This window comes from Pangasianodon hypophthalmus, chromosome 23 (assembly GCF_027358585.1).
Source record: "Pangasianodon hypophthalmus isolate fPanHyp1 chromosome 23, fPanHyp1.pri, whole genome shotgun sequence".
In the NCBI taxonomy this organism is placed as follows: Eukaryota; Metazoa; Chordata; class Actinopteri; order Siluriformes; family Pangasiidae; genus Pangasianodon; species Pangasianodon hypophthalmus.
The window spans coordinates 8,791,078-8,808,679 of NC_069732.1; the positions used below are offsets into that span (position 1 = coordinate 8,791,078).

General features: G+C 38.6%; 1 protein-coding gene across 4 annotated transcripts in view; it reads left to right on the plus strand.

Moving 5' to 3' along the window:
• Nucleotides 1–5,424: 5,424 nt before the first annotated feature.
• Nucleotides 5,425–17,602, plus strand: part of ripor2 (RHO family interacting cell polarization regulator 2) — a 46,946-nt gene continuing 34,768 nt past the window's right edge. For 2 of the 4 annotated variants that reach the window (XM_026929828.3, XM_026929829.3), the window contains exon 1: nt 5,425–5,643. In XM_026929828.3, coding sequence (XP_026785629.2) covers nt 5,568–5,643 — 76 coding nt within the window. In that variant the 5' untranslated portion in view covers nt 5,425–5,567. Of the gene's footprint in view, nt 5,644–15,583; nt 15,761–15,800; nt 16,081–17,602 lie in introns of those variants that run through there. The other 2 variants (XM_026929830.3, XM_034298508.2) reach the window with 2 other exon arrangements.

Below are 17,602 nucleotides of genomic sequence, written 5' to 3' on the forward strand. Positions count from 1 at the left end.
ATGAAAAATGGACTGTCACTAGACTTAAAAGGTTGATTTAGTGAATAATTAGGAGTCAATTATAGTTTTACATGTAACACTGCAAATCTTATACCAGTTGACATAAGTGAGCAAGCCAGAAATTTACCAGCATACCCTTGGTGCTGTTGCCTTGGAAACCCTGCACAATTTCAAACTTCGCACTTCATGCAATTAGTCGCCCTTGTTTATGCAAAGAGGAGAAAATGTGTGAAAGCAAGAGAATGAGCACGGTCGCAGAGGGCAAAAGAGGCAAACTGCTCTTTTGATTCTGAACTTAAGTTTCAACTTTCTTAGCCTGTCTTACTGCTGATTTAAAATTTTCGGCTTTTATAAAGTCAAACACAAAACATACTCTCTCTGGGGGAGGTCATTAATTTTTGTTATGAAAGAATAAGCAGGAATTTTTGCAATGTCCTAGCTTCTTTCAACTTCCTTCCGTGTTTCCTCTTTCAATAGCTCAGTGCAAAAACACATCGTTTATGAGTACTTCATAGCAATCAGAGAAGGCACTGCAGGGCAGATTGTGGCCAGAACCCTGACCTGCATTGTCCCCTTGTGTAGAGCTGAGGATGGAGACAGCCTTCTTGTCTGACTGGAACAGTCCATTGTTTGAAAGGTCTCATCAATATATTGTTCACGGAGTGCTGTCAAAAACACAGGTGTGTGTGTATGAAGATTGTATTCATGTTTGACAGCTCCCTTGGGGTGCAACAGCACTTTGCTATTATGGATAAATAATGGCACGAGTGCAGTTTGTGCTTGAGGAAGTATGCAAAGAAAGACAGGTTGCTAAGGTTGCAGAACAGTCACTTTTCTTTTCACCTGCTGAGCAAGGCCTGACTGAGACCCTGTTTACACCTGATCTGTCAGTGCTGTACTTGTTTATTTTACGGTAACTTGCCTTTCCATTTAAATTTGTTTCTGTGTACAGTAGTCAGATTGAAATCTGATTGCTTTATTGAACATAATATGCAAATAAGCTCATTAGACAGGACCAGCAGTTTCCTGGTTTCCCATGCTTATGGCAAAGATGGATTGGTTTTTTGACTATATCACCACACACACAGATGGAGAGGAAATAATATTAATCAATAACTTTATGTCATGTTTTACCTCCCTAACCTCTGCATATCATCATCCGGATCAGACTCCATGTTTGTTTTGGAACACAATTCAATCAAATCCAAATGGATCAAAATCCAAAAAATACAGTCATACATTATTTCATATACTGTTTCACTAAGAAATATGTCACGTTCATTAAGAAAATCATGATTTCTCTTTTTCAGGTTGTTTTAAATCTTTAGCATGGACCACAGTACCTGTGTTTTTGAGTGTGTATGTGGAAAAGCAGCTCTGAGTGATAGGGGAATGTGCCTGTTTCTTCAAATCAGTAAATAAGTAGAAATGAGGAACTCATTTGTATTAGAATATGCATATGTATTTTGACATATATTGTTAGTTAGCTAGCTAACATGAGGTAACTCAAACAATATCTCTTGAGTGTATTTTTAAGATATGTTCATAAATTTTCATAATCATCACTGCTAACACTAATGAAATAGCAGCTATCAGCTAACCTGACAGGATTTCTTACAGGATACTTATGTCATATTTATAAATATTCATCATCATCATCATCAACACCGAGAGCTAAGCTAAAATCATTTCTGAGAGGATTCTTATGTCATGCTTGTTAATCTTTATAATCATCAGTGCTAGCACTAATGAACTAGCAGCTATAGTTAACCTGACAGGATTTCTGAAAGGATTCTTCAGTCATATTTCTAAATGTTAATAATTATCAATGCTAACACTGATGAAATTACTGCTATGAGTTAAAGGATTTCTGAGAGGATTCTTCAACCATATTTATAAATGTTAATAATCATCTCTGCTAACCCTAATGAAATAGCTGCTATAAGTTAACCTAAAAGGATTTCAGCCATATTTATGTTTTGATATTGGTTGTTAATATAACTTCTAGAGATGGACATATTTACACTAAAATGTGTATCTCCAGAAGTGGTTTGAGTGAAAAGATTTACATCTGTTTTAGATGTGCTTTGGCTGCACTTGCATTTTTTCCTATCTAGATATAGTCCTGATTGTCATGACACGTCAAATGAAAACCTTTACACATGAAAGTGTTAACATTTGAGGTCTGAGTTCAGGTCAGAAGCAATCACATCAGTCATTTATGTTCTTTAATGGGTTTGTGCTTTTGATTTTTTTAAATGTTAATGTAAAAATGTAGTGCGTTGATACACTGGGCAGCTTGTTGTGGGTGGGATGTGTTAGTAATAGCAGTTGTGTGTGTGTGTGTATGTGTGTGTGTGTGTGTGTTGCTCTCACTGGTACTATGACTAATGGTTCACATAATTAGCACTCTCTGAAAGTCCAAGTGACTGCAGTGAAACCAGTTGATGCATGTTGTGACATAAAAAGCTATATGCATACATACAAACATTCTGATTGCATGAGATATTAAATTATAATATAGCCATGTTTTCAATATTCACTTTCTGTCACGTGTCGATTGATATCACAAAATACAATATTTTTAGTGTTGACTCTATAATGAAAGAAAGCCTCAGGGTCTTATATGTTTTGAGTACAGATTCTGTAATGCATTAATGTGTTAGTACAGATATTAACTGCTAGACTGTGCGCTCTTTTAGTGTGTATTGTTTTATCAAAGAGTGTGGGAGCTCATGACTGCCTTAGGGCTCGTGTTACCCTCCTGTCCTCCATTATTTATGCACACAGGGCTGAGTAACACCTTCCAGCTACCTTCCAAGTACTCCACTCTAGCCTGTCTCTAATTAGACTACACAAACACACACACACACGCGCACTATACGTGTACCATCTTACTATATAACCATAAACTTTATGTATGTATGTATGTATATATATATATATTTTATGGGTATATAGTTATATAAAGATCACTAGTATATTACACATATGTTCAGATTAGCAAATTTGCCTATAAACATGCCTGCCGTCTGGTTTTATTTTCATTTTTCTATTTGGAGGATGTTTTATGTGAACACTGGGGTACATCGCTGCTCTACTGTGTTGTGGCCTCAGCTGCAAGAACTGGCCCCTTTGTTAATGAGATTGCTGTAAGATCTATTCCACAGAGGTTTAAGGAAGGTGCACAAAAATTGAAGACGAAATAAGATATGAGTTAAATCAAACCACTGTAGCCTAGTTACTATTTCAGCCTGTCTCAGTAGACTGGCATATGTCATCTTTCTCTGTTTGAATTCCCTGTGTTACAGCAAAGCAAAGGCCTGTGTGTGAACTAAGTCACCGCAGTGTGTACTTTTTTATTTGTACTGATGAAGTTGGGTTGGACTGTGACCAGTTCATGTTTAGTCAATTTATTCCCCAAAATTTCCTGGCTATGTGAGTACATGAATTTTATTCCTGGAAGCAAAGCTCTGTGACACAAATTGTTTGCATTTTTAAAAAATGTTTTAAAATCAGTTTTACTTTGGTCACAATTGTGTCCAGCTGCTATGTAAAGTCATACAGTAACCTACAGAGATAATAAAATGATTTAAAGCAACAATATTTGCACAGTGAGAGAAATATGGGCAGTTAGGATTATAAAAAGCCAGTTATGCATTTGCAACATGTTCACATGTTTACATCTCATGTGAAGATGATATACTGTAAATGTGGCACTAAAACTTACTACAGTATTAATAAAGAACTTAAAAGTTTATATGTACTGGATGTGGTACTTACTGTACATATGTATTTTATTTATAGTATATCTTTTATGATTCTCTGAGGCAGACACCATCTTTCTTAAATGCATGCTTGAGGTAAATGGCTGTGGTCACATGACCAGTTACTCCACCTTCATAAAAACATTTGTCTGAAATCCAGGCAACATTTCATTTAGTTTTTCAATAATACAGACATTAAGCCTTTTATAATCTGCTTTAGTAACTCAAACAAAAATTAGGTTGCAGTGACTGGTGAGGTTAAATGGGTTAATTGCTTTAAATGGGTCATTAGATGGGTCAATTATGTAAGGAATAAAATATGACAGACTGTGCTGTTATAGGAAAATAATCAATAACGAGATGTTGTAATTCCCAGAAGTTATTATTATTTCCCAACAGCAGCACATCCCAAAGTGTTTTATTCCTCATATACTACAGTAATTTCCAGTGCTAACAATGTCATTGTTAAAGAAGAACATGTTGTGCTTTTTATCCAGTTATAGTTACATTTAATGTTGTGGAACATCTGAAAAACAAGTTAGTTCTTGTTATCACTTATGTTACTGCGGCTGTAAATGGTCACTCCGTTAACCAGCCTCTCTTTTTTCTTGAATTAAATAAGATGGTTGTCATATTGGCAAGAAGCTGCAAAGCAGAAAAGCCCTCTCTGGGTAAAGGAACAGCCTTACCTCTGACTGTTATAAAGCAGTGACATTGGAGACTCCTTCCACAAATGTCTGCTCATTGGTAACTTCACTTTATAAAAAATTACACACATTTTTAATCAGTTTATGTGGAATGTCCGCCATACAAGTCCCTTGTATGAATTGCTACTAGAATTGTTAATAGAAATGATAATGTGTCAGAACGAGGGCATTAATATAAACTTGTGATTTATAGAAAACTAATCAACAACTTTTGTCCAATCAGAAATGAGAATTCGGTTCAAGCGCATATTAATGCACTCATTTCAATACGTTATCATTTCTATAGTGACTATTCATTCACTTCCATAAGTAAACATAATAAAATTTTGATCAATTATACATCTCAGAGAGTTTTCATTCCATCATTTACAGAAACAGAATCAACACTGATGCATAAAGCACAGAAATCTAAGAGATTCAAAATCAAGTGTTGCCACACTTAACACTGTGATATAATAATAATAATAATAATAATAATATGTAACTATGTATTCTGGGTATTTGGGATATAAAGAATTGTAAGACATTTCAGACAAGGGTTTCTCAAAAATGTATTTACTTGATGTATTCATGTATTTTCGAAAAATATACTGAATAATTAACTTGTTTCATAACAAGTTTCATAGTGTTTCCCTTACTGTAGGCTATTACAAATGCCTCAAGCACATTCTCACTTTCAGACAAGGATGAGATGTACATGTAGAAAAACAGAGTTTGGGCCAAACACACATCAGCCAATCTCTCCTGAGGCAGAACATGCTCATTTAGCTTTTTCATGATCATAGTTTGGCAGACTCACAGTCCTTCATCCTGCACTCATCACACACCCTCACCCACACACACCCGCTTAAAGTTTGCTCTCCACTTCTTCCCACTGCGCAAACACACATTAGATTATGAAATCATCCTGTTGCTGAAAGCTGGCCTGGGTGGTGTGGGCTCTCTCTCACTCTCACACACTCACACACACCCTTATGTGAGAGCAGAAGCACGGTGCAGTCCTTGGCTCTCTGCTCAGGCTCTGTTTGATATCAAGCTCCAGATCAGGACGAGGAACATAGCAGTATAAGTGAAGGTGAAAACTTGAGAAGGGATGGCCTTGGTCAACATCACGGAGGATGACTTTACTGAACTGATGCGTGAGGAGGCAGAGGATGTCTTCACTGATGGTAGGGTGGTCCAGGGTCAGGGAATTGTGGGTGGGCTTATACAATAAAGGGATGGGAAAGCTTTTGTCATGGTTTTGTGGGTGAGAGTAAAAAGTATCAGGTCAAACCCTCTGGGACGGAAACAGTTCTGTTTGATGGTAACAGGGATGTGATTGGGTCTAGGTTAGTTTGGTGACTGAAAGATATGTTTGTATTGCATCAAATGACAGTTGCTTTCAGTGTACCATTGGATAGGTTGATTTTCATTTTCGTATTTGGTCATATTGCAGAATGCAGATTGTGGTGTGTGTGGGTGTGGGTGTGTGTGTTCCTGTGTACCATAAAGTTATATCTGTAACAACAGTCAATATGAACATTTTTAAACAAATATATTTAGAATGCTTTTCCTCCAGTTACATAGATTTTTTTTTTAAAATGCTAATTTATCACTATGTGCATGAGCATGTAGTGTGGAAATATGGCCAAGAGGCAGATGAAGCATTTCAAATGTGCTCCTATCTGCATGTCAGCGCTCAAGATATTAAAATCTACATATACTGCTCTACTGGGAGTGATCAGGAGATTGTGTAGGTTGCAGACATGAATAGTTTGCTGAATAATTTACCAAAACAGGAACCAGTATTGTACTTAATATGGTTCTCTAAAATCTTCTCACTTTCATTTTAGTAGTTTATTTGATCTTGCACATTCTAGCATACTAAAATTGCCAGGAATTGCAGGGACAGTTGAGAAATGGATATCTTTGCATCTTATCACACATGAACATCTGAACCATGATGCTGCTGCCTTTAAAATGTGTATGTCCTCAGTTCACTGAAATCTGATGCCCTTCTTTTCCATCCAAAATGGAAGAGACTGAGAGCTGAAAGAGTGGCTATATGTTAAAGTATGAGGATAATTCATGTGGTGTACTTCAGGTTTTCTTCTAAAGAAATTTATGAGTCTTTCTGGACATCCATACATAGCAGGGTTGTGGTAAACTTGAGACCTCGTGTTTACAAAGAATTGTGTTCTCCAAATTCAGCCAGTGGAGGCCTTAGCAATTAGCTGATGATTTGTATAAGCTGTGTTAAATGATATTAAACTCTACAGTGCTGTGGCTCTCTAGGGCTTTAATGTGATACCCCTGCATATATACATGATATATATTTCTATTAACAGTTACAAAATGTATATATTTATCTTTCCTCCAATCTACACATAGCCAACTCCCTCCCATTACCTGAGCGTCCTCATATCACACCACAACTCTCCTATTGCACCAACTTGTGTGAGGCTAACAAGCTTCACGACTCATGAACCCACCAAATCTTTGCAACTGCTTCTTATCATAACATAGCTATACGCCCATGGAAAGAAAATTACCACTCAATTCTGTATGTAAGAAATAAAACATGGCGGGGTGTGCTATTATAGGAAAATAATCAATGATGAGTTGATAACATTAAAAGTTGTAACATTCCACACCATTAAAGTTATTTTTAATGTTGTGGAATATTATCACTTAGGCATCTGTAAACAGATGTTTAGCAGCTATAAAAGCTATAAACAGTCGTTCCTTCACCCAGCTTTTTTCTCTCTTCAAGTTCCTGTGCAAGCAATAACACATTAGAACAAGCAAATTAATATACACCTTTGTAGGCAGAACTATTGTGAGAGCTGCTGTTATAAAAAAAAAATAAAAAATTAATCAGTGTCTTCTGACTAACCAGAATTGATAATTCAGCAGCAATCTTCAGACAACTTCCTGAATTCTTAGACAGCTGCAGCACTCTGAAGCCCACAGGGATAGGGTTGATAGAGGTCTATATATGTCTACACCAAGTTTTGTGTCAGTTTGTTCTGGGTCACATTGTACTTGATGAATACTAAAAAAAGCACTAGTCTTTGATAATTTATCTATATACACAGAAATTGAAAGCATGTAACATACAAGGGACACACTAAAAAAGGTTCTAGCATACTAAAGGAAGCGCTCTTTCTTTTGTCGTAGGTGAACCCTAAATGGTTTTGTGTAGAACTCTACAACAAGGGGTTTCCCTTTCACAAGATTCTGAGTATAAAATTTTATAAAGCTAGAACCATTAGCCATACAAGAAACCCACAGGGAGCGTAAATCTACTGCATCTTTTAATATCATATACCAGAAACATACAGTACAGTGTAGACCAGTGATAATCCGATGACTTTATAACCCAAACTGAAACAACACATCTGCCAGGTTAGAGTCTTTTCAGCTGCAGGTTTGTCCCTCTGGAGGAGATCTTTAAAGTTTTTCATAGAACCCTACAACAGCAGCATAGGGTTTTTCATTTCAGAAATGGGCTTGGGACCATTTCTGTAATGTAAAACCCTTGGTTGCTGTTGTAGCATTCTACAACAGAACCATTAGCACCCCAAAGAACCCACAGGGAACTCTTATTTTAAAGTACATGTAAAGACGTCCCTAAAAAGCACAGATGTATAGCTCACAGTGAGATCTGATGTCTCCTGTGTATCCCAGTCTACAGGAACTTTACTCCCTCTTCTGTTCAAACCTGAGGAACTGGCTCCTGATAGTCCTTCACCTTTCCTCAGATAAACAACTGCCTGCCACTCCCACTGAACTCTCTCTCTCTTTCTCTCTCTCTCGCTCAACTTTTTTCTACAAACTTTAAGAGTTCAGCTTTCAAAACTTTTCTCATTAACCTAATTCAATCTTGCCAAGAAAAAAACAGTAAAAGGTAATACCAGCTTTATTGTGGCAAAAATATGCACAAGGAGACCATTGATTCCTTTTTGTGGGCAGTTCATGAGTTATTCAGGGAGCCTTTTGCAGGAGCTTATGTGTGGTTCCTGAAGCAGAGAGGAAAGCCTATTAGACATGGTCAGAAGGCTGGAGGACACTGGGGAGGTTGGCCTTAGTCACCCTGTTGAGTGAATCAAATAAGTGTAAAGGAGACAGAAGGAAAAGTGGGTTATAAGTCCTTAAACTAAATCGTAATGTACCCAAAGATGCATGGCTTGTGTTACATCAGCTCCAAGAAACTATGTGATGTACCAGCCTCAAGCCCTGAAGCTATTAGATTATAAATCAAAATACTGTACAAGTTCCACAAATACAAGCTCTAGCATGTGTGCCGTTACCTCTCACTTATCAACCGCTTGTACTGCTATAAGTCAAGAATTTGAGAATCGTGCTACAGAAATAAGTTCCAAAAACATGGTGAAAGAAGCCATTTATCATCTCAGTTCTGAGGTTCGAGGCTCAAGTTTTTCAAATATTTCATTAGCAGCACCTGACTTTATCTCTGTGTAACACCTCAGGCAATCTAAGCAGTTCTATCCAGTATTACGAAAGTCTCTCTGAGAAAGTCTCTATTGATCACTGCTTGTATTCCTGCTGTTTGTCAATTCTCAGTTTCTATATTGTTGAGGTGTAAAGACCAGCAAAAGAGGACAGTATTCCTGTTTGGAGCTGCCAACCTCTTCAGGTGGAATTGTGGTATTGAATGTGGTGGATGAGTAAAAGACAGAACAGATTTCACGCTCAGTGTCCATTCAGCTGTGACTTTGCTCACTTATGGTGACCCATTAGTGCAATACACATCAATAAACCAAAAGCGCAACAACAAAACCAAACACCATAGCAAATTCAGTAAACGAGCAGCATTAGCTCACAAGACAAAGGATGCGTCGACAGTGTCAGAGACTGAAATAAGGACCTACCCTTTCCATTTTAAGTTAATGCTGATGTGATGAATTTGTTGTGTTTTTGGTTTTGTTGTTGTGTTTTCTGATTTATTGTTGCATTTTTGGTTTGTTCATATGTTGTGCTACCACTATGTTCAAACAGGCAAAAAGCAGTATCAGGTTTCACAAACCTATTTATTCCACTGCTCCTTATCTGCACTGCAATCTCGTATCAGGGATGGGGGAAGTGTGTCCTCTCAGGCGCCTCTGCAGAGCTTGTTGAGGTGGTGTCTGGTTTCACCTTATCAAGTTATTTTGCATCTTACAGCTGGGTGGATGGAAGGGGGGAGATTTGAGACTTGCTGCACCAGTATTGGAAATTGTATTCCTGTGGATCAGGACTAGCTCTGAACTAAGACACACCCAATAAGCAGGACGACTATACCATCTGCTCGGTCTTCACATTGTTGAATGCAACCACTACAGCCACAGATGACTAACCTTGATTTTACTGGTAGATCTGGGCAGTTATAGCCTTGTAGTTAACAAAGCTGGCACTTGGTAAACTCAGGCTGAGAGTAATCAAATTAGGGTGGATAATCCACTACAGATTCTTACTGCACAATTCAGCCTATTATACAATTCCCACACTAATGATTTTTAAGTGGCACCACCACGGGTGAGGCTAGGCCCTCTAGATTAGATTTACACTGCATTGATTATGATTTCTGCCTTAAACTGCAGGCCAGCATAAAACTAGTATTTAAGAAAGTATTAAAAATCTCAGCAAGTGTTCTTGCCTCACAGCTCCAGGTTCCAGGGTTTAATTCTGAGCTCAATTGCTGTTTCCAGTTCTTATGTCTCTCCAGTGGCTGTGGGGGTGTCCTCTGGTTACTCTGGTTATCTCCCATCTCCCAAAAACATATCAGTAGGTGAATTGGCTACTCTAAAATTCCCTTAGATGTCAGTGAGTGTGTGTCCTATCTATCCTAGCACCCAGTATTCCCAAGATAGTGTCTGGATCCACCATGGCTCTGACCAGGAGAAAGTGGTTATTGAAGATGGATGAACAAATAAATGCATTTCTCAGCCTAAGCATTTTTGGCAGAATTCACAATTTGTATCAGTGGCACATATACATTCTTAGTTTTCTTTCGAAACATGCATTACATGCATTGGAAATCCCCAGTATGAGCAATCCTATTACATGTACACTAGTAGCTTTAGTTGTGTAGCTCAAATGTAGTCAAGACTTGTGGTTGAAGCAAGAAAGAAATCAATCAGCCCACCCTAAAGGTTGTATTCATTCAGAAATTTACCTTCAAGATACTTGATCTCCCACTTTTCAAACTGGAAAATCTTGCTCTAGCTGTAAGAGGCAAGTAGGCATGTTTACAACATGAATTAATGGTTAATTTTGTTTTATTTTTCTCTGGTTTTTGAATGTGTCTAGCTCAGGGGCCCCTAAATCATTCTGGTCCCTTTTACAGTGGCCCAGGATACCAATGTATAATCTATAATTATAGAATCTGAGCACCTGCAAGTGGTTTATAATTGCTCTTTCCATTTTTTAGGTAAACACCTGGAATAAAAGTCTTGTGTCTCAGCATTTAACTCCATTATTTCTAGTCAGGCATGTGCACATGATGGTATATTTTGTTCCTTTTTCCAGAGTTCATGCATGGGTCATCTGCGATATTCCCTGGGGCCTGGGATGAGTTTATGTCAGAAGGAGATGGTTAAGGCATGGTCTGGTTACGTCAGCTTAGGACACACTGCCCTAGGCACATAGAACAAGTAAAGCATTGCTTAGATTGGGCAGAAACAGGGAGGAAGACAGAGAGAGGAGGAGGCGTGACATTTCCTTACATAATATGTTTGGTTAGTGAAACTGGATTTTAGAAAGATCTCTCTGCTAGAGGTTCCACTGTCATAGTGTAGATTAGGGGAAATCTCCAGAGGGGCCATCCTTTTCGGATATATGCCACGCAGACTGCATGGCACTTTTGTCTCACTGCCTGATGACACAAGTACCCATTGACCTACTTTAGTCCAAATGAGCCATGCTTTCCACCAACACAAGGCTACATTTTTTTTTCTTTACAGTGGGTGAAAAGAAATTATGTTGAGTATAAAACACAGCCATGGTGATGACAGCTAAGCAGAGCTTCTTCCTCATAGGTTGTGAGGCCTCTCAATAATAACAGAGTGCGAGCAGCTGATCAGTATCAAGGCAATGTAGGTGTCTCACAGTGACCCAGGAACTGCCTATGTCCTGACGTTCACCATTATTGTTAAATACACAACCACATCTGCTGATCCACTGATCCTAGACCAACCGAGAGCCCATAATACAAACATAAACTCACACAGACATCTGAACACCTGGCGAGGAGTGTACAAGCAGCTGTGCTGGGTGGGCGGCCTGGACCGCTACCTACAGCTGAGTCTGTTATTAAGACCAAAGGCAGGAGGTGTATGTTTAAGGCATGACAGTCTTTAATCTATCTAAGCCTGACTAACTGTGTAAGCGTGCTGCCAGTGAAAATATACACAGCCGTCAGGGTAGGCACGGTTTTCTAGCTTGAAGAACTTTTATTATGAAATGATTGTGGATTTAATTTTTATACAGACTTACACACAGTAGCAGTCAAACATCTGAGGTTTTGATGATATGCTTTCAAATGTATAAACTTGTCTATAATTACCTGATGTGTGATTACATGAACTGGACATTTGTATATAACTACATCATCAAATGTAAATGCTACAATTCACTTTGGATGAAGATTTTGGATAAGTCTTTCAAATTTCAATGAAATAGTCACCTTCAAAATTCAAACTGAATAACATGTCAGTTAAAACTCCAGAAAGTGAAAACTCTCAGTTGACCCAAAACTATGTGTTTGAGGCTGTTATTAAGGTAAAGGGTGGCAATTTTGTGGAATCCAAGGCTTAGAAACAAGTTCCAATTTTCCTGAACACTGCTTTGATACTATTGTTTTGTATATTGTGATGTGTTTTCATTTTCAGTTATTTACAGAAACTGTTCAACAGCATTCAAATGTTGTTGATTGTATAAAAAGCTCATGGGCTCTGCAAATTTTGATTGGTGTATGTTGCATTTTATAACTTTATTTCTCCCTTAATGAGAGAATAGAGGCGTAAGAGTGGAAGATCAAGATCAAGTATTTTTATGCATGAAATGTCATTATTAATACACCTTTGATCCATATAGGCTATGTGTATATTTAAGAGGGTATCTATGCAGAAAAATGACTGAGTGTTTCTACACCAGAAAAGGTTCCAAGTAGAACCATTTCAGGAAGCTAAGAATCTTTAAAGTGTTCTTTGTTCTAGGAGTGTGGAACTTTTTAATACACCACAAAGGAATCACCACTTTGTACTAAAACATGCCTAATAATTGTGTCATGGCCAATTTTTAACATCTTTTTTTTTTGTACATTTCTAGTTTACATGTTGTCTCATGCCTTACACTCTTCAAACAAACACACACACACACACACACACATTCTCACATTCTTTCACAGTTGTGCTTGCTCATCCTCACACACTGACCTCAATGACTTGTGCAGTATTTTTGAACAGATCTCACAGTGGGAGTTGTTGGACAGAGAAGAGTGTGTGAACAAATCCCACTGTATTCATGTTTAGATTAGAAGGTTTTGGACACACTAGATAGCTTTAAAGACATTTTGATAAAGGTGTATGTTTGACATTTGTTTCTAAGACATTTGTAAAGTTAATGCCCATGTATACATTTATTTTTAATCTAAACGTTTTTGAATAGGTAGTTTTTTTATAGAGTTGACATTTTACAGAGTTGATATTTTTTAATAAGGCATGGCCATGAATGAATGTATTGAGATCAGAAGTCAATATTCTGAAGTCATAAACACAGATTGTGTAACTTGAGCCAATAACTTAATATGTTGTGGACCATCATACTTAATATGTGGCCTCCAGTTAATTATTTGATAGGAACAAGTGAAGGAGCCTATTTACTTTGAGAATTTGCTTAAGGTGATGTGGGCTTATAGTATATCCATGTCTCCAGTATGTCTTCATGCATCATTCAAAAGTTGAAGAAAGTGTAATATTATCAACAATCTTGATGTTTTGCCTTTTGTGGCCACAGAATTTGAAATCAATTAATTTCTTTGAATCTCACTCATTTTAAAATACAATAGTTGCCATTAGATATATTTCATGGCCACAGAATAGATCTAGAGAAACTTTCCCTTCCACCCACTGGCCAGCTTTCCCTTATCATACGACAGCAACCAATTAAGGACGGTGAAGGCTACTATGTGCTTCCTCCAAGACACGTGAAGCCAGACAACCGCATGTTTTTGTCCTGCTGCTCATGCTGCATCACAAGGTAGGGTAACGCACTCAGAGGAAATCGCTATCTGCTTTCTTATGCATACATGAGCTCACAGATGCCCACAATTGGCTAGTGTTGCTGTGCTTGACAGGGGAGTGAGTATGCCATCCCTCCCACCCAGAGAGCATGGGTAATTTTGCTCCCTTGACTCCTGTGTGTGGTTTACTGAGCTGGAATATCATGACCGTAGGAAAAGAAGATGTTGGCAGGTTGGCAGGTAGCTTTCACCATCACCACTATGTTAATGTTTCTGTGACTCAGCCGAGTGACTCAACCCTATAATTCTAGTGAAGAGGAACCACTGCAGTTTGAAAGACCTACTGGCATACCTGAATCAAAATAAGACCTTGTGTCCTGGGTGTTATTTTCATCCCTCACTGGTATGATGTTATCAGAATCTAAAAATATTTTGTAAAGGCATGAATCAAGACACCTAGTAAGAGATCCATTTTGAAGGTCCAGTATAACAGTAGAGAGCTAGTTTTGTCTAAAGATGTTTGAGGTGTGATTGCTGTTTGTGCACCAGTAAACATAGTTGCCAGTATGGGGGATGCTGATGACAGCCATAATTACAGGATAAGTTTTACAGCAGCTGAGAGATGAGGCGTGTGGAGGTGTCTGTGCTGCATTGCCCAAGGCTGACTACATGCATTCTCTTTGCCTTCTGGATTGACATACAGCACATGAATTAAAAGGCCAGGTCTGCTTTTTTTTAAACTTCAGTCGGGTACAAGCCAAAGTTACAGCCTTGAGGAAGAGTGAAGAAGAAGACAGCACAGGTGCTTAAACTTTAATGTGGTCGCTCTGATTTCACTACAGAATCACTCTGACTTTTTCATGCATGTAAGAAGAAAAAGAGATCTCTTCAGCATCTATAACTTATCTAGCTTGTACCTCATTCATTGTCCCTTTTATCAGGTACATCTTCCATACGGGTGGCATGATGTTGCTGCGGGTAGCATTGCCACCTCACAGCTCCAGTGTCCATGGTTGGATCCTGAGCTTGGGTTACTGTCTGTCTGTACTCCCTGAGTCCACATGGGTTACCGCCAGGTTCTCTGTTTTCCAACCACCTCCTAAAAACAAGCCAGTGGGTGGATTGACTATGCTAAATCACCCCTAGGTGTGAATGTGTATGTGCATGGTGCTCTGTGATGGAGTGGCATACCATCCAGGGTGTACTTCTGGCTCACACCTAGTGTTTCCAGGACAGGTTCCGGATCCACCGCGACCCTGACCATGATAAAGCATTTACTGAAGATGAATGAACAAATGAATGAAATCAGCATGAGCTGCATATGACTCATTAAGTGTATATGAATTGTGTAGGAGTAATAAACTTGTCAGAGATAAACTGAGGTTAGAATTGGGGTGACAAGGCTTATTTTGACATCGCCATTTACGTGTCCACATAAAAGCGTGTCCACATTTCTGGTGTACAAATTTCTTGAGCAGATTGAATTGCCACAGTTTTATAAAATCCTCATGCATGCATTGTGACCTAAATTGGCTTTGAACGCCTGCCACTGTTGTTCCTGTGTTAAAACTGGTCAGCTGGTTAGTAACTTGCATTCTTCTCCATGAAGCCTTTTGTAACAGAGCTATTTTTGTGCACATGATTGAGAGAGCTGGAAAGATTTTAAATCAGACTGGCTGCATGTTCACCAGGACAGCTGAGTGAATATGAAACTAACCTTGTTCTACACACCCATGGACACATGTACTTGGGTACATGCTTAACGAGACGCGCTTTTTAAGACTAATATTTAGGGAGAATATTCATAAGGGAGAGGGTAGGCCCCGCCTACTTTTACAGTCGGCGCTCTTGATTGGTCAGTTGGCGCTGAAGGGGCGGTGATTGATCCAAATCTAAACTGGGATTACACACGAGTTTGGATCGGAAGCTATCGTTTCGGTGGTGTTGTCTTTGAGAGTCGCTGAGCTGTGAATGGTTTGAATGAATCTCTCTGGTGTCTCTCTGATGGAGGTTCGAGTAAACAGGATTTAACTGGAATAAGTCTTTCTGTCTGCACTACGGTGAGTGCTTAGACTATTCACAATCATAGTGCAGGCTGTAATAGTGCAGTGTAACTTGGTTCCTTTGATAGTCATGCAGTTTTTTATTCAGTAGGATAGAAATAAATCCGGAGAGGTGTTTTTGTTTATTAGTTCGGGTAGTTACTTCCGAGCAGCGCGCGCACACTGACTTCCTGCACTGCTGTTTTGTGTTAATATTATTTAAAGACTAAAGGCGCAGGATTTTGTTTATTTTCGCCTTATTTGTCGCTAGAATTAGAGATAGCACCACATTTCTGCTTCTTCTCTCCTTTCAGGCGCTGATTGTTTTCTTCACGCAGGTGATCTCATTCATTTCCCCTTAAACAGCTCAGAAGAGCCACAGACCCCTGTGTCTGATATCTAATCTAATTATACCATGTCTGTTCAGTATATCGATACACTTTTATTACAATATTAGCCTTTAAAATACTGATATCGATGCAACAGCCCTGAATAAACCACAGTGGTTAACTGTGATCTGTGAAAACTCTGACCTGTTACAGAGGATCCAGATAAGTTTTCTGTGTGTTTTGGCATTGGCATCATCCACAGAAACATGTAAAGCCAGTCTTTAACTGTGATAGAGCAAGGTCTGGCAAGTTTGTATCAATGTATTGCAAGAAATAATCAAAATATCAATGTCCTATTTTTGTCCATCTGCATCTCTGTCAAGATTCATGCTGAGAAAAACATAACATTTGTTATGCCTGAGAGCTACTGTAAATGATTATAGTCATTTTGCAGAGCTCTGAACTGTACTGTAATTTAGGTTATTGTCGTTGAAAAACAGAAGTGGTTGGAAAGGAAAATGACCTACATCTCGAGGTTGGGTGAAAATCAACAACACGCTTGCTTTGATATGGTTAAATGCTCATGAGTTGCTCCATTGGTCAAACCAGAGTGGCTTCTTCTGGAGGGCATTTCATAAGACATCGAGAAGACCATGCAAAGACCTAACGCTGCCAACATGGCCACTGCCACAGACAAATCCCCCAGCTCCGTCTCTCAGTTCCCCTTTCCTCCTTTTTCTGTATCAGACTCTGTATTTTACCCCTGCTTTTAAATATTCTCTGTCCCGTCTCTTCCACTTTGTGTGACACTCCATGCCATGCCATTTAACACACATTAGAACACGTTGGTAATAGTTCTTCTCTGACATTTCTTAGAACAAAATCTCATGAGGTTCATCAGTGTGATGAAGGTCTGAGCCCGTGGGCAGGAATGAAGTGAGTCAGGCGATGTTTCATTTGTTGTCTTGGTGCAATGCAACACTGGGCACAATGGGTCTTTCTGGGAACTGATACCCTTCCGTGTCTCGTAGATAAGAGTTAAATCAGTGCTTGAGATAGTGAATGAGACAATTTGTCATTCTCAGACTATTCTGTGTCATGCATGAGCAGGACATCAGTGGTTTAAAAAACAGCATCAGGAGTTATTTTTTAAAAAAAAGTAACAAAAATATTCCTTTACTAGCATATCTACCAAAATTGATGTTACACATGCTATGATGTCTCCATGAAATAATGGTGCAGCTTAGTTGATGGACAAGCTTTGGAAACCCATCATTGTGGTTGTGGGTCTGACACAAACACGCTTATCTATCTGACAAGTAGGGAATAAATCATGACGAGGCATGCTGTTATCGGAAAATAATCAATGACAGGGAGATGAGTTGATTCTTTTTCTATAATAGCTCATCCCGTAGTATTTCGTTCCTCAGTTTTGCCAGCTTTTTTAAAATTAAAGAATGACACATACTTTTTATCAGTTTATAGTTACAATTAGTGATGTGGAATGTCTGTGAAAAAGTTAGTTCCAGTT